At 53.4% G+C, this 21026-nt stretch overlaps 1 protein-coding gene across 3 annotated transcripts in view; it reads left to right on the top strand.

The window, feature by feature from the left end:
* The first annotated feature begins 14492 nt into the window (after nucleotides 1–14492).
* Kcnh2 (potassium voltage-gated channel subfamily H member 2) overlaps nucleotides 14493–21026 on the top strand; it is a 32302-nt gene continuing 25768 nt past the window's right edge. Inside the window, exons 1-2 of one of the 3 annotated variants that reach the window (XR_013435496.1) lie at nucleotides 14493–14940; nucleotides 17755–17985. Coding sequence is in view for 2 of the 3 variants with exons in the window: in XM_005326658.3 (XP_005326715.2) it covers nucleotides 14865–14940; nucleotides 17755–17985 (307 nt within the window). In the remaining variant the exon portion in view is untranslated. Of the gene's footprint in view, nucleotides 14941–17410; nucleotides 17675–17754; nucleotides 17986–21026 lie in introns of those variants that run through there. The other 2 variants (XM_005326658.3, XM_021727271.3) reach the window with 2 other exon arrangements.

The raw sequence follows: 21026 nt of genomic DNA, 5'->3' as shown, positions 1-21026 counted from the left end.
AGGGGGCTGAAGGGAGGGGGGCTCGCTGGTGCTGGCCCTCGCCCCGCCCCTGTCCCATACACAATGGGTCAGGAACAAGGCCGGCTGGGAGGCTCTAAAGCCTCGGCTCCACGCCCGCTGGCCCACAGGGTGGGAGGCCGGACGCCTGGGTTCCGCCATGAGGGCTTGTGCTGATAAGTGGGAACCCAGGTGTCCAGCAGAGGCCTGGGGCTGGAGTGCAGGAGCAGGGCCTGGGGGGAGTGGTGGGGTGGAGCAACCAGAAGGTCAGGAAGATGCTTTGGAGGTGTCAGGCCAGAAGACGGGGACTTTGATCACTGCCTCCATAGCAGGGATGATGAAGTCCCACAGTCCTAGTGACCACAGGGACTCCCAGGCTAACCTCGACCCTCTTCTTCACCACCCCCATCTTGGTGATCCTAGCCCCACCTCCGTGTCTTTTGAGGTTCTTGAGTATGCAGGCCCAGCAGGGATGCAGTGACCCTTTGTCCTTGCAGCTGGCATTAGGGTATCCCTTCCTCTCTCAGTCCTAATTTCCTGGAACCCCCACCCCCTATGACTCAAGTGGGGGATACAAAAGGGCAGGAAGTTGCTATCCAGGGCCTCCACCCCCTCCCTGTGGTTTAGTGACGCATGCTTCCCTGGGGCAACAGGTCAGTAGAGAGACCTACCAATCAGGACTGAGGCAGGACGGCCCAGGGGGAGAGCTTGGAGGCTTGACAAGATTGGGCAAGGCAAACTACAGTTCCCAGAATGCAGGGGGTGGCACACTGGTGCTGTTTTGAACACCTCAGGCAGAAGTGCATGCTGGGGTCTGTAGTTCTGTGCTCTCTGGGGGCTGGTGAAAGAGCTGGTCATCTGGGTCCACAGGATTGGAAGCCTTGTGGGTTTTAGACCTCAAAGACTAGGGGAGACCACAAGAATAAAAACAAGCTGAGAGACGGGGACTGGGGAAGGGGGGGGGATGGAGAGGCAGAGACTGGGAGAGGCAGACAGGCAGACAAACAAACATGTGCATTTTTGTTGGCCAGCCTCCTTTGAAAAGCAGTGGAGGATAAGATTGGGGTGGGCCTGGGTGGGGGGCCATAGGCGGATCAGCCGGAAGGAAGGGGCTGTGCTGAGCTCTGGGGTCACCAAGAAGGTGGGGTCTGTCAGTTTGGGAGGGAGGAGGGGAGAAGTCTGCCTCTGAACCTGAGTGCCCTGCTGCTCATGGGGGAGGGGAGGAAGGGGAGGAAGGAGACTGGTGCTCAGTCTAGCTTGTCCCCCACACCCCCAAGCCTGAGTCCCTGCTGTCCCCACTGCTTCACTTTCCCAGGGAGTAGCAGATGGGACCTAGCCCCTTCCTCTCAGAACTTTTCAGTTGTGCTGAGTCAGATGGATCCTGAGTCTGGCTCCTATCTCAGCCGCCACCTAAAATGTGCACAACCAAGGGTTCCTCTTGACTGGCCTCCTCAGGGTCAAGGTGACAGCGGCAAGCAGATACCCAAACTCTTGTGTCTTCCTGCCTGTACGTCTGACTGCCATCCTCTCTGGGGGGGTCTCCTGGCACTGTGGTCTCCCTGTCTCATCTGGGTTCCACCCTGCTGCCAGATTCCTCTCAGAAACAGGGCTTACCTCATACTTTGGCTCTCCCCTAACTTCTGGTGGAGGTAGACCACTCTAACACACTGGCCTGGCCTGTTTCCCCAGGCACTGCTCAAAGCCCTTGGTCCAGGAAAAATAGACTTTCTTATAGATTCCCAAACAGTCCTGTGCTTTCCTGATTCTGGGTCCTTGGTACATTATCCCTTCTATCTCTCTTTCTCCTCCGCCCCTGAAGACTAAGGAACCTCTTTCTCTGCTCCTTCTTAGCCCAGTCTAGGCAGCTCTGGAGGTGTTCTGCCCATGTCCCCCTCTCAGAGCACAGGCACCTGCTGCAGAAGGGCAGGTGGCTGTGGCCTCCAGCTGAGATACCTGAGGGATCTTCCCTGTATTCTGCCCAAGGCCATGAGAGCTTCAGACAGTTCCTGAGCCCTGGAAGGTGAACAGGTTCCTATTCTGGGCTGGATGGGACCCCTCTAGGCCAGCACCCCACCTGGCCAGATTGAGACCCTCATAGCTCCCTGTGTCAGAGTCCCTTCCGGTCTCTTCTTCCCTTTCTCCTGCTACAGGAGTCAAACCTGTGTCATGTTCTGGATTCCTCTCCTGCCCACTCCCCTCTCCCCTCTGTTTTTTCCTCTGGTATTACCTTCCCTTGCCCCCAGTAATTCTCTTATGCTGCCAACCCTTTCTTGGGGTCTGCTTCCCAGAGGACCTGACTACCGCACAGCCCTGGGTGACTCCAAGGGGAGGTCTTCATCAGCAAAGCCCTTCTGTACTTCCTGGGTGGTTCTTTGTCGTCCTGTCCTGGGTCCTGGAACTGTCTCTTCCTCTGAGTCCTCTGGGCCTTGGTTTTCAGGCATTTTGCTCTGTGCATGTTAGTTCTCACCCAAGTGCGCTGTGTGCTCTGTAAGACTTAGGCCACTTCTGCTTACTGGGATCTTCTGCCAGGTCTGAGCACCCTGCCCTGAGTGGGAGCTTCATGATTGTTGGCTCATTTCACTGCAGATGAATATAGCCATCCCAGGGACCCAAGGCTGTGTTCTAGAGTCAGTGAGGAGGGCTGCTCAGGAGGGGTTTGGTTGAGACAGATAGGTATGGGCACAGAAAGGTTTGGGGTGAAGGGACAGATCCAAGAAGGAGAACTTCTCATCCACAAAAGCAGATGAGGCCCACTACATGCAGCCAGCATGAGGCCGTGGGCCAGGGGGACCCGATTGGGTTTGAGTTGGGGCAAAGTACGCCATGGCAGGGTTGAAGAAAAGGAGGAGAAAAAGTCAAAGGGACAGAAAATGTCAGAAGCGGAAGCTTTCCCAACAGGGAAGTCTCCTTCTCTTTCCTGGAGTGAGGCCAACATTACCCAGCCTTTCCTAACCTCTATAAGGTGCTCTGATCCAACAGTTCAGTGGGGAAGGAAGGGAGGGAAAGAAGTTGCTCAACATACTAAATCATGGTTAGAAAAAAGAAATAAGTTCTGGTGGTCTGTGCACAGCAGGGTGACTATAGGTAAAAGTATATATAGTATGCTTATATCAAAAAAGCCAGAAGAAGGAATTTTGAATGTATTCACTACAAAGAAATGATAAATGTTTGAGGAGATGGATATGTTTACCATGATTTGAACAATGTATTGTATTACGGTTATGTAATACATGTATGTTTTGAAACATCACCTATGTACCCCATAAATATGTACAATTCTAAGCATCAATTAAAAAGAACACAAACAGTGTGGCCATCCTGACAGCTGACTCTACCTCTGAGATGGCCTCTTTCCTTCCTCTCAAGGTTCTGCTGCTAAGGAATTAACGCTTCTGTGTCTTAGTGTCTGACTGCTCCCATCGGCAGCTGCATTTTATTTTATATTTATTTAGTAATTGCATTTTAAAGAGTAATTTCTCCTCCCTCCCTCCCTCCCTTCCTTCTTTTCTTTCTTTTGCAGTGCTGGGGATTGAACCCAGGGCTTTGGGCATGCGAGGCAGGCACTCTACCAACTAAGGTATATCTCCAGCCCCAAGAGTAATTTCTGACACAACAAAAAAATTAAAGTTTTAAGGTTGCAACTCTATTGAAAAGAAATGGTTTAAAAATTTAAATTGTGAGGTGTCAAGCTGGATGGGGCTCTGGAGGTGATCTGGTTGGGAGCCCAGCCCCTCCACCCCCGACAGTAGCTGTGTGTCTGCCACTGGGTAGGCTGGCCCGGACCTCACCCTCATTGACCCTGGTTGACAGGGAGACAGAATAGGGTGACCCTCTCTCTAGGGTGGGCCAGGCCTCTGGTGCCCCCTGCTCCCTCCTGAACTCTCAGAAGGTGGTGAGTCTGACTTCTGCTTTCCCTCTCAGACCAGAGTGTTGTGCAGGGCTGGGAGGGGGACAATGCCCTGACCTTAGGGTGCCTAAGCTGGGAAGGGAAGGCCCTGGGTCCCAGGTCTGGGTGTTCAGGGGCTGAGGTGGGGAGCTGCGGAGGGTGGCGGGTGGCAAGAGCGGAAGGTCCTGACTCCTCATAGCCCAACCCAGGTTGTTCAGTGTGAGCTGGAAGTGCTCCACCCTCCCCACTATGAGCAGCTTCCTTCCTGCCTGCTGGCAAGGTCTGGGTGGGGAGCCAAGGGGGAAGGAGGGAAGGGAGGCCTCCGTCCTTCTCAGGATGTAACTCAGGCTGTGTGCCTGGAGAGGTTTGCTCAGCTTTCAGATTGGAAACTAAACTGGGCGTTGGAGTAGGGGCCTGGGGCGCTGAGAGTTGCAGTCAGAGAAGGCTTTCCTCCTTTGCTGCGACGGCCTTGGGCACCCTCCAGTAGACCTCGCCCTTCTCGAGATAGCCACATGGTGGCAGCAGAGAGCTGAAGAGGAGAGATCTGTGTTCAGTCCTGGGATCAGACACCAAAGATAGCTGGTGAGACTCAGGCAATGAGCCTGGAGGCCACAGTGTGCACCTCTGAGCCCAGATTCCTTGGGGGGTCCAATTTATCCTCTGAGACCTTGGAGGAGTTCATCCGCAGAAACCTGAAACTCCTGAGAGTGACCCTGTGAGCAGCCCCCAGACGAGCAGGGGTGCCTTTCCCTGGGACATGTCCCGGTGAACTGAAGGGGCAGGGAGCCATGTCCAGCGCAACCAGGAGTGAGTGCTGGCCGCTGTTGAGAGGAGGCAGTTCTAGAGCCCGGGGGAGCCAGGGATGGGGTGCTTGGAGGTGTCTCCCCTGTCTTTCAGGTAGGCTCCCTAGGGAGAACCTGGGGAGCACTTGGATCTGATCACCTCTTCTGGGATCAGTTCTGCCTCCTGGCTCTCAGACTGAGAGGAAAGCCTTGTTGCCCAGAGGCCTTTGGGTACCCTCAGACCTCATCCTGGCAGCTTTTGGGGTTCCTGGAGTTCATTTCATAAAGGCATCAATCCCATTCATAAGGGTTCCAACCCCATGACCCAATCACTCCTAAAGACTCCACCTCTGAATACATTGAGGTTAGCATTTCAACGTATGAATTTTGGGGGGCTCAAAATCCGTCTGTAGTAGTGTGTATGCGTATGTGCATATGAGTGTGCACATGTGCATGTGGGTGTGTAATGTGTACGTGTGCAAACACGTGTGTGCATGTGTGTCACTGATCTGCCTCCTCATCGAATCCCTGTCCTTCCAAGGCTAATTTGGGCCAAGAACACTGGTATGGATGTGAATGTTTTAACATCCCTAGGGATTTGAGGTTGCTCTTCATCCTTGGGATCCAGAGTGAGAATGAGGAGTTTTTAGGGCCAGGCTAAGGTCTCCTGAGTGATGGCCATAGGAGTCCCTGTCTAGGCTACCTCACATAGAAAGCCATATTATCTGCCAATACAAGACTATAGGATTACCTCGGACTCGAGACAGACGGCTGTCAGGCCCCTCCCTCCTCCTCTCTCCCGCTCCTCTCCTCCAATCCCTCAGGCTGGCCCAGTTTCCTGGTGAGGTTGCTGTAATGCTGGGTCTCTCAGGAACCAGGGCTTTGAGCCTCAAGTGTGCCCAGTGTGGAAATTCCGTAGCAACTGGCACTGGTGATAGCAGGGGTACAGTCCACTTCCCCTGCTTCTCAGATACCCTGAGTAGGGTCTGGACCCTCTTTGTCTTCAAACCACGATGAGAAGAGCAGCCTTTAGATTTCCCTACTGATTGAATATATAGAAATCCTGACGTTAAACCCTGAGGTACCTTCCCTCATTGTGGGATTGTCTTAAGAGGAAGAATTCACTGTGGTTTATGGGTTTGGAGGCTGCAGTCCATACTCAGTTGGCCCGTTGCTTTGGGCCTGTGGCAGAACAGCACACGATGGTGGAAGTGGGTGGTGGACAGAGCTGCTTATCTCATGGTGGCCAGGGAGCAGAGCTGAGAGGTCCGTATTTTTCTGCCCTGTGACTCCCAGTGACCACCCCAAACCAGCAAACAAGACATTCTTGACATGTTGGTGTTGAGGAGCCAAGGCATCCCATTCTGTGGTCTGCTCTCCTGAACTCCTGCCCAGGCAGCTCTGGGGACTGCTGACCCCAGTTCCTGGAGGGCCTGGATGTCAACAGCACTCCCCCAGAAGGCGGCTGCACTGGGCCCTTTCTTTTTCAGAGGAGAGAGACTTAATCCTCTCTTCCTGGACATTGTGAGCCCCCCATGGCGACTGGCCTCTGCTGTCACCTTCTTATGCTCTCCAGCTCTCCCTCCATGAGAAGGACCTCTGCTGGACTGGTGACCTTCTAGGGACAGAGAGGAAGTCCTCACCACAGTTCTCAGCTCAATCAAATACCCGCTAAATGCTCCTCCCTTATGAAACCTTCCCTCTCCCCTCTAGACTTGAAATGACCTCGCTACTCTGAAGTCAAGAGCATTCACGGTCAGCACCACCTCTTGGGCTTGGGATGCAGGATGATGAGACTTCTCTTGTCAGCTCTCTCTGTGTGTGTGTGTGTGTGTGTGTGTTATTGGGGATGGAACACAGGGACATTTTACTACTGAGTTCTACCCCCAGTCCTTTGAAAAATTTTTTTAAATTAACTTTTTTTTTTGTGTGTGATAGTTGGGATTAAACCCAGGGTCACTTTACCACTGACCCACATCCCCAGACCTTTTAAAAATATTTTAGTTAGAGACAGGGTCTTGCTGAGTTGCTTAGGGCTTTGCTAAGTTGTGAGGCTGGCTTTGAACTTTCGATCCTCCTGCCTCAGCCTCCTCAGCTGCTGGGATTACAGGTAAATGTCACCACAGCCAGCAAAACATTTTTTTTTTTTTAATTTTTAGAAAGGGTCTAGCTAAACCACCCAGGCATCTTGAACTGGCATCCTTCCTGCTTCAGCCTCCTAATTTACTAGTATTCCAGATGTGTGCCACTGTACATCTGTAATCTGTTTATTTTTTTATTTGTTTTTAGTTATACATGGACACATATCTTTTTTTGTTTATTTTTTTATGTGGTTCTGAGGATTGAACCCAGTGCCTCACCTGTGCGAGGCAACTGCTCTGCCACTGAGCCACAACCCCAAAGCCCTGCAATCTGTTTTTGGTTCCTGTATTGTCTGAGTATGTGTGAACATCTTGTCTTCCCAACTAATTTCAAACCCTGTAAGGATGGGGGCCGGGTTGTAGACCTTATATTTTCCTAGGTGTTCTACACAGAGTGAGAACATGGAGAGAGTAATGGATAATTATTTGTGAATAAATAGGGGGTTGGGGGAGGCGGTGGGCAGATCTGGAAGGACCTGAGGTCTCTTCTCTGGCCCTTGCCATTGTTTGGTGATCGATGAGGAGGAGTAACTCCCTTTGGGACATGCAGTTAGTGTCGGGTTAGCTTTCTTACTCTCACCCTGTATCCCCACCAATCTGGGGTTGCTTCTCAATTCTGTCTGATTTAGCAAAATGAATAGAGAACAATTCTGTAGAGCTGACATGGCCACTTCTGTCCAGAGTGTTCTGGGTCTCTCTCTCCTTATTTATTTATTTATTTATTTAAACTTTTTCAATACGTGGTATGTATTTTTCAATACGTGGCATGTAATCTCCAACCTAGCACTTATCTGAGAACCAGGAGACTTGGCTTCTTGTCCAGCTCTATTTCTAATTTGTAGCATAACCTCTGGGAAGAGTCTTCACCATTCTGCATCTTTTTTTCCCAATATTTTTAAATTTGTAGATGAACACAATACCTTTAATTTATTTATTTTTTTTATGTGATGCTGAGGATCAAACCCAGTACCTCACACATGTTAGGCAAGCATTCTACCACTGAGCTACAACCCCAGCTCCTGAATCTATGTTTTGCTGTCTAAAATGGGAAGGTGTTAACTTTCAGCTCTTAACATTTCATAAAGCAACAGACCTCCTTCCCACCCCCCAAAATCCAGAGAGCTTCTGGTGTAAAATTTAGAGGTAGATTCATATTGCTTTTTTTTTTTTAAATAATATTTTTTATTTTATTTATTTTTTAGTTGTTATTTATTTTATATGGTGCTGAGGATCGAACCCAGGGCCTTGCACATGTGAGGTGAGCGCTCCACTACTGAGCCACAACCCCAATCTCATCATAGTGCTTCTTTTTTAAAAATATATTTTTTTTAGTTGTCAATGGCCCTTTATTTTATTATTTTTATGCGGTGCTGAGAATCCAACCCAGTGCCTTGCACATGTTAGGCAAGTGTTCACACTGAGCCACAACCCCAGCCCCTCATACTGCATCTTTTTGGCAGCAGTGGGGGTTGGGGTTGGGTAATGAAGGAGGAGGGCACATTTTGGATGCATGTAACTGAAACCCAGGTTTCTTAGCACTCACAGCAAACCAGTTGTTGCTTCATCATTTGCTGTCTCCTGGAACTACCATCTAGATCCAGAAGCCTCTCCTGGTTTGGGGTGGATGTCTTGTTCACTGTATCCTGAAGAGGGCCCCCGTCTTGGTCACCTGGGCTGGCCTCTTTGGTTTCTTGCCCAGCTTGGCATGAATGGCTTTCAGCACCTTGGACAGAGACACAGATCCAGCCTGGCTGGAGGAATTGAGCTGCCAAGAGAGCTTGGGCTCTCCTCTAGGGCCGGCTTCCCTAGCAGGGAGTCCAAAGCATAGCTTGCTCCTTAATATTTTTCATTCCTTCAAAGTCACCCCCCAAAATCCCCGATCTATGTCAAAGAGCATGAGTTCTGCAAATTATGAGGGCATTACTGAAAACAACAACAAAAACTCAACCTATTTACTAGCAGCACATTTTAGATGTTTAGTAAGCATATTTTCAAAAGAATACATGCAAATACAGCCTCCAGACAAGTGCCCCATCCTCCTTAGAATCACAGTCTCCTTCCCACAATTCTGGAGCTTTTACCACTCACTGAGCTCTGGAGCCCCTCTCTTGGAGTCCCTTCTTGTGTCTGAGGAGTCCAGTCCTTAAACCAAAGGACAGATGGTCATTATGTCCTCAGGTAATGGAAACTTACACTGGCATCTTCTATTTCCCATTTGGGGATAAGAATAGACTGGTGAGAGGACCCTCAACTGAATCCTATTGTGATCTGGCTTCCTCTGTGCCTGGGCAGACCTTTGTCCTTTAGAGGGTGTGGCACATCAGAAACCTTCTGGTTGCCCCCCCCCCCACCCCAACTCCAGCCTCCTCCTTTGAATTCCCCTCCATGTCTCCTCAGTAGCAGCAGATTGTTTTCATGACACATGCCCATTTGTCCTCTCTCCCCAGTTGGAGTATGAACTCCTTGTGAGTGGAGGTCATCTCGCATGTTTGCTTGTTGCTAGTAGACCATAGCAGGTGTACAGGGCACTGATGAGCCTCTAGGGCTTCTCACCTGTCATGTTTGAACACTAAGACTGTCTTTAAGGGTCTCCTGCTCCACTTACTTTTAGTCTGAAATAAATATGTAGAATGGGCGATAATGCTGTTTGTGGATCAACCATTGGCCCCCAGGTAGCCCAGGTTGAGAGATCAGAGGCAGGAGGTGAGGGGAGTGGATACTGGAAGAAAATGAAGGGATTGTTTATGGGTGGGTGTAGCGTAGTATAGAATTAAGAAATCACTTGCTTTGAGACCTAGAAAGGCTCTCAGAGATCAGTTTGTTTGATCTCCTCATTTCACATGTAAGGAAATTGAGATTTAGTGATACTCCTAAAGTTACCCAACAGATGGGCCCTCACTATTACATCTGACCCGGTTCAAGTCTTTGACATTTCTCCCCTGGATTACTGCATAGCTTCATATGGAAGATTACCTTTTTTCAAGGTGATCATGTCAAAGTACCCATATTTCACCACATAATCATTGCATATTTTATGCCATGATTTTATGCCATTTTTTTTATTTTGCAAAAAAGTGGAATTATGCAAAGCTCTTTTTTAAAAAATGTGCTGGTATTACTTAAAATTCATTTATTACTGACTGTGTTTGGTGCAAGATTAGGTGCACAGAACACTTGTAAACATATGTTAATACAGTGATGACAATGAAGTATTGAAATGCAGTATCCCATCCCACATGCTCGTCTTCCAATAAGACAGTGACATTCCTCCAGGGACAGCTGGAGTCTGTGTTTCTTCTTGAATTCGATGGACCATGATTATTACAGAAGTTATTTTATGTGACTTTCAAGGCTAAGTATTTAAAGGTGGTACAGCTGCTGCTGGTTTTCTCTTGGGAGACTTGCCTTTGGAACACTACTGCCATGCTATGCAGACTCCAAAAAGACTTAGTGTGGATGTCTGGCCCCAGCCTGAGCGCCATTCCATTGATAGCTAGCATCAACTGTGGAACATGGGGAAGTGAGTCTTTGAGCCCCTAGTTTGGAGTGGCTCTTAGGGCCCAGGAGGGTTGTGGCAGATTCTGCATGTTATTGGTATTAGCGTTGGGTTCTTTTCTCTTTGTCCTAGATCTGGGAGTGGTGGAGGTGGGAGTTGGTAGGTAGCAGGGCTTTGCCATCAAATAGAGACAAGTGATCCTGCCTGAATCTGTCCAAATTTCAGGTGCATGAAGTTCTGGGATGGCTGTTATATAGCAGTATTTAATAATCACCTCATATCTACTTCAGTTTCTCCAATCTATTACAGCACATTTTCTTAAGCTAACAAACCTTTGTTGGACAAAAGGAGATATGATTTATACATTTGTGGATAATGCATTTTTAGATACCACCACTGTTCCTTCAGTCTGTCCCCTTTGCATACAGTCTAAAATTCATACTCTGCAGTCCTCTGCAAATGGTGCTAGACTACTGCTCCTTGCCACCACACCTGTTTTGTCCTTAGACAGACCTGATCTCATTCTCCAATCTCTATACCTTTACCCATGTTGTTCCTTCTCTCTGCAATACTTCTACCCTGCTCCAGCCTGATCTTTGGGGCCCTGCTCCAGCCTGATCTTTGGGGACCTGCTCTGAAACCTCCTTCCCTCACCAGGCTCTGCCGGTCTCCTGCAGTTGAAATGAACTGGCACCTCCTGTAATCCCACAGCACTTACTGCAGACTGCACAGTTGCTGTCTGCCCACTGCCTCTCCCAAACCTCACTAGACTGTGAATCCCTGGGGGGAGGGAGCCTGGCTTATCCCTCCTGTCACCCCACAGCATCTGGCACAGAGCCCAGCATACAGAAGGCCCCCAGGAAACATTTGTTGACACCACTAGTAACAGAACTGGAATCACAAGTCAATTCTCCTGAATCCCAATATTCAGTACCTTACTGACTTCTAATACCACCAAGCCCGGAAAATTTCCCACCAATGGAGGTTGGCAGAAGACCCTGGAATGGCCAGGGGTTAGCAGGATTGCCGCCTGTGGAGCTGCAGATGGCAGTGCATGAAGGGAGCACTGGCTCCTGGCCTTGGGTTTTAGGTGGGTCCCTCCCTCCCTCCCTCCTTTCCTCCCCCCTCCCTCCCTCCTTCCCTCCTCCTTTTTTCCGATGTCAATACATCCTAAGCAGCTACTTCTGGGGTGGAAAACATGCTGCGTCTTTGATTCTCTTCTTCTCCAACTTAAGTTCATATCTGAAAGCCTCTTTATCTGAAAACCCAGTTGTATAGAAAAACAAAGCCCCACTATGTGATCTAAGATTCCCCTTGAGCACCAAGAGACTGTTTTTCTGCTCTCCTCTCCTGGGGTTTCCAAGGAGCCATCATCTATAAGCTGTCTCTCCTGCACCCATCTGACTGGAACTGTTTCCCAGTCCCCTGTGGATGTCATTGGCTCTCCTGGGCCTGATTTTGGCTGTGTCTTCCCTGACCCACTGCTTGGGTGCCCCACCAGCAGGGGCAGGTTTCAATTTCTTTTTCCCTCCCAGGAAAAAGAGCGAGTCCTGGCTTGGCTCCCTCAGACTGAGCAGGAGCAGAGAGTAGGGTGGGCAGGATGTTTTCTGCAGACTTTTCTCCCTAAATTGTCTCTTTCTGGGAGCTGGGAGGAGCCTATGTGTCTCACTATAAATTCAGCTTCTCCCTTTCCTCAGTCGAAGGCAGGGTGGGGGAGAACTCCTGGCAGGAATAGGCCCTGAAAATGGCTCTTAGGGCCCGAGGTGGGTTGGGGCAGATTCTGGATGTTATTGGTATTAGGGTGGGTACTTTTCTCTTTGTCCTGGATCTGGGAGTGGTGGAGGTGGGGAGTTGGTAGGTGGCAGGGCTTTGCCATCAGCTTGTCTGTTATTAGTGCCTGGCATGGGGAGCCCCAGGAAGGATGCCTTGGGGAGAGCCTGTCCTGTTTCACAGCCTCTCTTCCTTGTCTCAGTCCTTGACTGTGGGGGTGGCTCTGTGGGACCGTCATCAGGCTTTCCCCTGAGCCTCCAAGGAAGTCAGAAATCTGAATTCAGCTTTGACTTTGTGTGTGTGTGAGGGGGCGGGGGATAGAGGGAGGCAGAGACAGAGAGAGACAGACACCTGGCCTTCCTGTAGCCAGCTCTCTTCTCTGTACAGGAGAAGGACTACCCTCTGCCTGGTCTCTCTTATATTGTGGGGATGGAGGGTTCCTCTGACTCCTGACTTCTCTCTGGGATAAGAGCAGAGGTATATCCCAACAACACGCGCCCTTTTGTGAGGGACAGCTAGCCACATCAGATGAGTAGCTTCTTCCCTTTGGGATGTGGCTCTCTCACCCCCTTGGTATGGACAGAAGAGCGACAGATACCTCTTTTCATTTTCCCCTCCAAGACCGTTCTTGGCCTTTTCTCACTTCCTCTCAGTCCCCTGCCCTGGAAGGGAGAACCCTGTACTACACAAGGCAGGCAATCCAAAAGCTACGGGTGGCTGTGGGGCCAGGAAGGGACAGGGCCAGTTATGAGCCCAGATGTATGGATGCCCCTGATGCCAAGTCACAAGTGAGGAAGCCTGTGTCACCCTAGGCCCTGGGTGTCTTGGAGTGTGAGTGAGGAAGCTGCTGGAGGTGGAGAGGGGCCTCAGAGATGACTGTACAGGCTGGAGCCTCTGGACTTTTTTAGCATCAGCTGGTGGAGCCACCTCCTTCTCTCCCACAGACTGCCTCCCTGAGTCACTGCCCACCCACCAGCAAATAAAAAAGGGTGTCATCTGCTGGCCAGTGGCCCCATTTGGCCCCACTGTCTGCATCCCTCTGCTCCTGGGCAGAAGATGGAAGTTGGTAGGGAGGTCTCACCAAGATCTTTCCTTTTGCGCAGACCTCCTTCTGGACTGCTGCTTTCTCTGCCCTTTGTTCTTCCCCTCCCCCCACACCCCAGGATGGTTCTCCCTGGTGACAAGACCCAGCCCCTTGCTCCAAGGACAGAGGCAGCTGCAAGCCCTCAGGAGCCCCCACATGGCCCCATCCATCTAGGCAGGCCTCTGATCCCGGTTGCAGGCAGGGGAGGGGACCCATGGCCAGCTCAGCTGCGCTCTCCTCCCTGCCTGCCCTCCTGCTCAGCTGTCAACACTCGCCTCTCCACCCTAGCCAGCCCGGGGCCCTGCCTGGTTGCTCAGGCTAGCGACACCTCTCCCGGAAGACCCTTACTCAGTCCCAGGCTGGGGGTGGGCAGGCAGCAGGCAGACACCCTTATGCCCTTGAGCATCCTCAGGCCTCCTTGCCTAAATAAGGGAGCTGCAGCTGGAGCTAGCCAGCTGGCCGGGGGGAGGGGCCTTGGGCTAGGCCAGGGTTTTCCGAGGGGCTGGGCTGCAGCAGCAGCCACAGGGCCCGAGCCCGCGGATTGGGCCCGCAAGGCTGGCCCTGCGCGGTAGTGGGAGGGCAGGCTGTTGGCACAAGGGGATCCCCTAGCTGGAACCTCACGCTCAGGGCCCTCTCTTTGATCCCGCAGCGAGGAGGCTGTAATTCTTGTCATAATGTCCCTTTCTACGCATGGCCCCCACAGAGAGCTTCGAATAACCCTAGAGAGGGCCGTGTGTGTGCGAGCGCGCGCGTGTATTGGGGGGCGTGCCCCTCCTAAGACTCACCCGCCCTTATCTCAAATCTTTGCTGGCTTGGGGCTTCAGACTGTCTTGCTCTTTCCATTTTCCTGCTCTCTACTGACCCTGGTCTTCCCAGAACCTAGGCCTCACCCCTGCCACCCACGCAGCCTCTGAGCGCACGCTGTGTGCACCAAGCCGGTGCTTGGCGTGGTGGGGCGGCAGGACATAAGTGACTGGCCCTCTCCCTTCAAATCAGATTTCTGAGCCCCCCAATCTGGTGTGGGGACTCAATGTCCACCCCTTTTCCCTGGCCGCCTCCCAAGCCGGCCGTCGCACCTGTCCTCACGGTTCCCCCACCTAAGGTCCCTTCCCCCTCTCCGCTGCGTGCGAGTCCGGGGGGCTCGGTGGCAGAGCTAGGGGCTGGGGCGGGGGAACACTCAGCGCGGCTCAGCCAATGGGAAGGGCGGGCGCGCGGGGTGGGGGGGAGAGGGCGGCGCTGCGGGAGCGCGACGGGCGGGAGGGGGCCGGGAGGCGGGGGCCGGAGCCGGAGGGGCGCGCGCCGCATTAACCCTTCCGCGGCCGGGCTGAGCCGCAGGCGCTGCCCGAGCCGCGGGCGCCGGAGCGGCTGTCGGCGCGGCGGCAGCGGCGGCGGGCGGGAGAGAGCCGGGAGCCCGGCGCTCGAGCGGGCGGAGCGCGGCGCTGAGACGCGGCGGAGCGGGGCCCGTGGCTCGGCCAAGGCTGGCAGACAGGTGTGCGGGCGGCCGGAGCTTAAGCGGCTCCAGGCCCGGCCAGCGGTTAGGAGCCAGCACCCGGGACCCGGCGTCCACAGTCCAGTCCCGGCCCCGCCCGTGCTCAGCTTGGCCGCGGGGTGCGGAGACCACGGCCCGGCCAGGCCACCCGAAGCCTAGTGCTGGGCCGGGCCGGGCTGGGGTGGGTGGGGGCCCGCCCGGCCCGCCCATGGGCTCAGGATGCCTGTGCGGAGGGGCCACGTCGCGCCGCAGAACACCTTCCTGGACACCATCATCCGCAAGTTTGAGGGCCAGAGTGAGTGGGGGAGGGGGCTGGGCGGGGAGGGGGTTTTGGGGGCGGGTCGAGCTCTTTAGTGTGTGGATGGGGGGGCGTGCCCGGGCCGTGTGCAGCGCCAAGTGCGAGTCACTGGGGGCTGGTGGGCCCCAACGCTGTAGCCAGGGTCCGGGTCGGTGGGCATGGGATTAAGGGGCCTGCTTTTGGTGCTTGGGACAGGAGGCTTAGCTCAGACTTTTGGGATTCTAAAGTCTATGAGCGTGCATGGAAGGGAGGAGAGGTGGGAGTGTGCCTGTGTCCCCAATTCTGGTAGCCTGGAGTGGATGGGGCCTGTGTGTGTGCAAAGACATGAGAATGTATGTGACTTAAACTGTGGGACCCTAAGAACAGTGTGTGTGCCAGTTTTGAAAGGGTTGTACATGATAGATGGAAAGTAAGGATGTAGCGTCAGAGCCTAATCTGCTCTTGAGAGTGAGTGTGTGTGTGTGTGTGTGTGTGTGTGTGTGTGTGTGGTATGTATACATGATCCTAAGCCAGTGTGTCACTCATGAGTTTGACCCTGTATGGGCAGTGATTAGGTGCCTTTGATAAGGCTACAAGAGCATGGGGTCCCATCCTAGGACTTAGGTTGGGCTTTGAGGCGAACAGGCTACCTATGGTGTCCTTATGTTGTGGATTTTCCTGCTGTGGGCATTATCCTCAAACCCCTTTATGGGGACTTAGAGCACCCCTAATGCTGGCCTGACAGGAGAGGCTTCCAAAAGTGTCCTAAGTTAGGTGAAAATTCTGGGTATTTGTATGCCTATCCCCAAGTCTGCATGTGCCACAGTGGGTGTGACTGCCAAGGCCCCTGGGAGTGGGGAAGAGGGCGACATTCCTTGCCCATGACCCTGTGTGCGTAGAACAACGTGTGCTTGTAACTGTGGTGGGGGGGAGGGAGGGGTCAGTTGGATGGGCAGCATTGTCTCAAGCCGAGGAACAGTATGATCCTGAGTGGGTGGAGTCTGACATTGGTGGAGGGTGGGGGTAGGGGGCAACTCTGGGCTTTCCTTCCCACAAGTTCTGGGGAGGCTGTGTAGGCATGGGAAGAACCTGGGAAGACTAGGAGGGATTCAGAAGGTCTGGCTTCTGGTCCCACCTCTGCCAAGTGACCTTGAGTGACCCTTACTTTTCTGGGTCTCAGTTTCCACATCTGTGAAGAAGGGTGCAGGGCAAAGGGGCTTTTCAAGTTCCTTCTGTCCCAGTATTCTAGGATATCAGTGAAAGGAGTGGGGGTGGGGTGGGGCTTGCATTCTAAGAAACTTGCTTTTCTCTCCCAGGCCTGGGTGTGAAGACATGGGACTGTGTTTCTTCTGTGGTTGGTGCTCTGGTTTGCCTTGGGTTGAGGCAGGGATGGAGACAGAGTTAGGTGTTTTTTTTTTTTTTTTCATGAGACCTGGAATTATTGGCTGCCTGGGAGTTTTGGGGGACCTTGGGAATTGACATAAAGGTGACTCAACTCCAAAGTAACTTCCTTGAGGCCAGGGGCAAGGTGGCTCAGGAAGACAGGAGGAGGCCAGATCCTGAGAGCCTGGACCTGCCAGGTGTCTCTGCAGCAGGCTGAGCCTTGCTAGGGGGATTGCCCAGGGCTGCAACCTGAGGGCTGTGCCTGCTGGGGACAGGATAAGAGAATTCCAACTGCTACTGAAAGCCAAGTATTAAAGGCCATAGTGGCTGGAACTTCTGTTTATAGAAAGCTCTTATCCCTGGAGCACCTTACCTGGCACAAGCTGAGGCTGCTGCCAGCCTGCACCTCACCCACCAGCCTGGCTGTTGAGGCAATATGGGTTCAATGAGTCTAGTTTAGCTGAAATGGGTCCATTGGGGCTCCTCTCCTTGATGGGGCCACTGAGAAAGGCCTCTCATATCCTTGGGGTCACATCCCTTTCCAGGATCTGTTTTCTTACAAGTGGGCCAGTGTCTCAGGTCCAACCCTGGGCTCTAGGAATTTCCTGGGTTTGAGCTGCTGGTCCCTTCCCTTGCTTCCTATGACCTTGGGCTTCCTCCTGTGACCCTCAGCTGTTCCTCTGCTTTGTGCCAGACAAGGTTCAAAAGCTGACTGTCATTTATGAGCTATAGGACTTGGGCATGGTGCCGAACTTCTCTTGAGCCTGTTTCTTCATCCATAATGTGAGGATGATGACACCTACCTCACGGGGTTGTCAGAGTTCCAAGTGAGATAAGGCACTGTAGGAGCTCTGCGTGTTACTTCCCTCATCCTCTTTGGTACCCACTCCCCAGCTCCTGACTGCCCTTGGAAGTCTTGGCAGGCAGTGACATGGCAGGCTCTACAGATACATGGAATAATTTCCTAGGAAGCACCTACCCCGCCTCCATGCCCCAGCCTAGAGAGCAGGGATCAAGAGGAATAAGTCAGAGGAGCTGATGCAAAGGGAAGGCTGGCCGCCATCTCTGGACCTTCCCAGGCTCCCTCTCCGGGCCCAGTGTTTATCCCTCCGCCGCGGCTGCTGACACGCGTTGCTGACACCCGCCCAGGCTGGCCTCACTCCGGGCGCGGAGGGGGCGGCGGGCAGCTGGCGGCCTGCCCCGGGGAAGCCACGCAGCCAGCCCCAAGGGCCTGGAGGGAGGGGGCGCTCCACCAGGCCGTACCCCGCTTGAGGCACCTGTGTGGGGATCAGCTGCGTTCGCCCACTGCTGGGGACTCCAGTCCCCGTCGTGCTCCCCGCTGCGGGGAGTGCCCGGACAGCTGTGTGTGGTGAGACAATGTGGGGAAGAACTGGGAACCCGCGAGACTGGGGTCCCCGCTCACGTGCCTGTTCATCCCCTCCCCCCCAGGCCGCAAGTTCATCATCGCCAACGCCAGGGTGGAGAACTGCGCCGTCATCTACTGCAACGACGGCTTCTGCGAGCTGTGCGGCTACTCTCGGGCCGAGGTGATGCAGCGGCCCTGCACCTGCGACTTCCTGCATGGGCCGCGCACGCAGCGCCGTGCCGCCGCGCAGATCGCGCAGGCCCTGCTCGGCGCCGAAGAGCGCAAAGTGGAGATCGCCTTCTACCGGAAAGATGGTAGGCGGGGCCTGGGCGGGGTCATGACCAGAGGGCGGGGCTGAGAGGGATGAGGCAAGGGTGACGTGGGGAACCCGAGGGGGGAACCCCGGTGGGGCAGGACCCAGGGCTGGGGGACAGCTAGTGAACCCGCGGGGTCCTGTTGGGGGGGGACCCAAGTGGGGGCGTGTCCGTGTGCCAGTGGGGTGGCAGGGTCTGTGTCTTCACCTCACTTGCTCTGATAGATGGTTTTCCATGTGGCCCACGGGCTCTTAGGCTGCTTGGCTGAGGGTTTGACACCTCTGGCTCCTTCCTCCGGTGCAGGTGTGAGCATGTGTAGCTAGGTGGGTTGGAGTGGGATGGGGCAGGGATGGCAGGTGCCTGTATGGATGGAGGTCCTGGGTCAGGCTGAGGGGCTATTGCTGACATCCGGTCACAGGGATCTGGCTATGCTAGGGTAGCCGCTGCCAGGTGACTGGACCTAGAGATGTCACCGAAGGTGAGGTCAGGGAAGACTTCAGGACTCTAGCTCGCTCACTACTGCCTCACTCCCGCTACCTTTCTCTCCAGCACTTTACCAGCACTTGAAGGGAGGTGTGTGCCTCTACCCACGACCTGTTTCCTTTGTCTCAGCTACTGAACGCCCCGCCCCTCCACCCGCTCCTGCGCCAGGTGTCTCTGCTCAGCCACCACCTCCCAGTCCTGCTGCTCTGGGTTTCCGGAGAGCGGATAAACAGAGCCAGGCGGGCCGCTCCCACTCTGTGCCTGTCTTGTTGGGGTGGGCTCCGCTCAGGGAGGAAATGCAGCGGGCCTAGAGGCCTGTGGGCATTGGAGGACAGTGAACAGAGCTCTGGAACTTGCATTTGGACTGCCTAAACCCTGCTGCTCACCACTGTGTGTCCAGTATGTATTTATTGCCTGCCTCTGAGCTGAGCTTACAGCTGGGCTCTGGGACACGCAGGATAGACAAGATTTTGCCCACGGGGAGCTTGTCAGCTGTGGACAATCCTGCACATTCTGCCTCCTGCTGGGCAGGGAAGCCAGTGAGCATCAAACCCCCCAGTATGTGTGCCAGAGGGGCCAACACCACCCTGCAAAGGCTTGCATCCTTCACCTCCCTGCTTTTTGCTGGCATGCAGTTTGTGGCATCAGTTGCCAGCACCCCTAGAACATGGCCACTGTAGCCCTGTGGAAGAGGGCTTTGCTCACAGCACATGGGGTTCTACTGGTAGGCAGTCAGGGGCCGTGAGGCTAGATGCACACCCTGAGGCAGTGGGCAGGTTTTACCTCCTGGACACTGGGCTGCAGGGTTCACTTACATTATCTTGTGCAATCTTCACAACAGCCTTGAGAAGCAGATGCTATTTTTATCTTCAATTTATGGATGAAGAAACTGAAGTTCAGAGAAATTAAGAAATTCCCCAAAGTCACATAGCTGGAAAGTGACAGGTTGGGAATGGATTCCCATTTGTCTGACTTGGGCCCTGCCTGCTCTGTTTTGCTGTCTCTCATATTGAAAACCATATCAGAGAGTTACACATTATTTTATGTGAAACTTTTATTTTAAAAGTTTGCAAACCACTGGTTTTATGAAAGAATATGAACACATCAATCCTGGGTTCAGGTCTAATGTGAGAAATTATGTGACTTAGGTCAAGTTGGTTGATTTCTGGAGCCTGTTTTCATTTCTGAGATAGTGTAGGACCCTCACTAGGGGGCTGAGATTTTGAGAGAGTGCCTGCAACAGGTTCTTCCTCCATGAACATCATGCCAGTGCTGCTGTGGATGTTGGTTGCTTTTGCTGGTGGATTTGGCCCCTTGGCAGGAGAAGTCTGAGTGGTTTTGTCTTTGGCCATAGCGTGAGGTCCTTCTGGGGGACCTGGCCCTCTCTCCTGGCCCAGGCCAGCTCCTTAAGGGAGGGGATGCTGTGGGACCTCTTCTGCAGAGGCACTATCCTGGGATCTTAGTGACCTTGAAGATTACCTAATCTTGTCCACTTGAGTTACAGATGGAGAAACTGGGGAGCAGCGGTCTGGTTACCAGCATATCAGTGCAGGGAGTGGGTGCAGAACCCAGGTCTCCATCCAAGTTCAAGCTTTTCCCCTCTCCAGGTTACTACTTCAAATGGGGCACTGACCCAGAAAACCCTACGCCAGCTACTGCCTGGCCCCTTCTTTACTGTTGCCTAGTTTCCATGGGGATCAGGTATCATCTGGTTTGTTAGTCGGCAGGGTGGCCTTGGCCCTTGGCCACCTGGGGCACTATGTATCCTGGCACTCTAGGCCTAGGATGCAGACAGATTTCTTCAACCTCCCTCTTCTCTGATTTGAGACATGCAGTTCTTGGTGCCATCCTGTGGCCTGACCTGCACCACATGTGTGCATACTGCTGGGTGTCCAAGCAGAGAGGCCGAGGGGAAAAAGGCCAGTGTCACCTCATGTTTCTGTTCAGGCCTTTCCCTGGGTTTCTGCCTGGCTAGCCTTGAGGGAGTGGGTCCCTGGGCTGCAGCTCTAGGGAGGAGGCAGGGCTTTTTGCTGGCAGGCGCCACCAAGGACAGCTGTGCTGTGTCCGTGCCTCTAGCTAGCTCTGTGCAGTCTCAGGGCCTGGAGCCAGACAGCCCCATTATTTAGTTGCTGGGACTGCTGGGAGGTGGGGAGGCTAGACTGGGGGAGTGTGGGCTGGAGGAAGAGACACAGCGTGCCCAGGCTTTGCTGGCCCTGTGTGATGCCCCTTAAAGTCAAGCCCAGGATTAAGATGGATTTGCAAACTCAGCCCAGTAGTGTGCGGGAGGTACCTTGGGCAGCAGGTGTTAGCTGAGCACAACCTGTGCTCAGACACTACCATAGCTGGGGCAGGTGTGTCTCTTCCTCTACCAGGCCGGAGGAAGTCACTTCTCTCTCCCTTCCATTCTCTGCTCTTTGTTCCCATCTCTGGGCTGCCTGCCCATCACTGTGCTTTGCTGCCTGCTGTGTCCCATTCTCTCAGCACCTGCCCTGACTAGTTGATTCTGTCCCTTTGGTTTTTACTTCTTTTTCCCTCTCTCTCCTTCATTACTTCTTTTT

Source organism: Ictidomys tridecemlineatus, chromosome 2 (genome assembly GCF_052094955.1).
Source record: "Ictidomys tridecemlineatus isolate mIctTri1 chromosome 2, mIctTri1.hap1, whole genome shotgun sequence".
Taxonomy (NCBI): domain Eukaryota; kingdom Metazoa; phylum Chordata; class Mammalia; order Rodentia; family Sciuridae; genus Ictidomys; species Ictidomys tridecemlineatus.
This window is presented reverse-complemented; position numbering and strand designations above follow the sequence as displayed.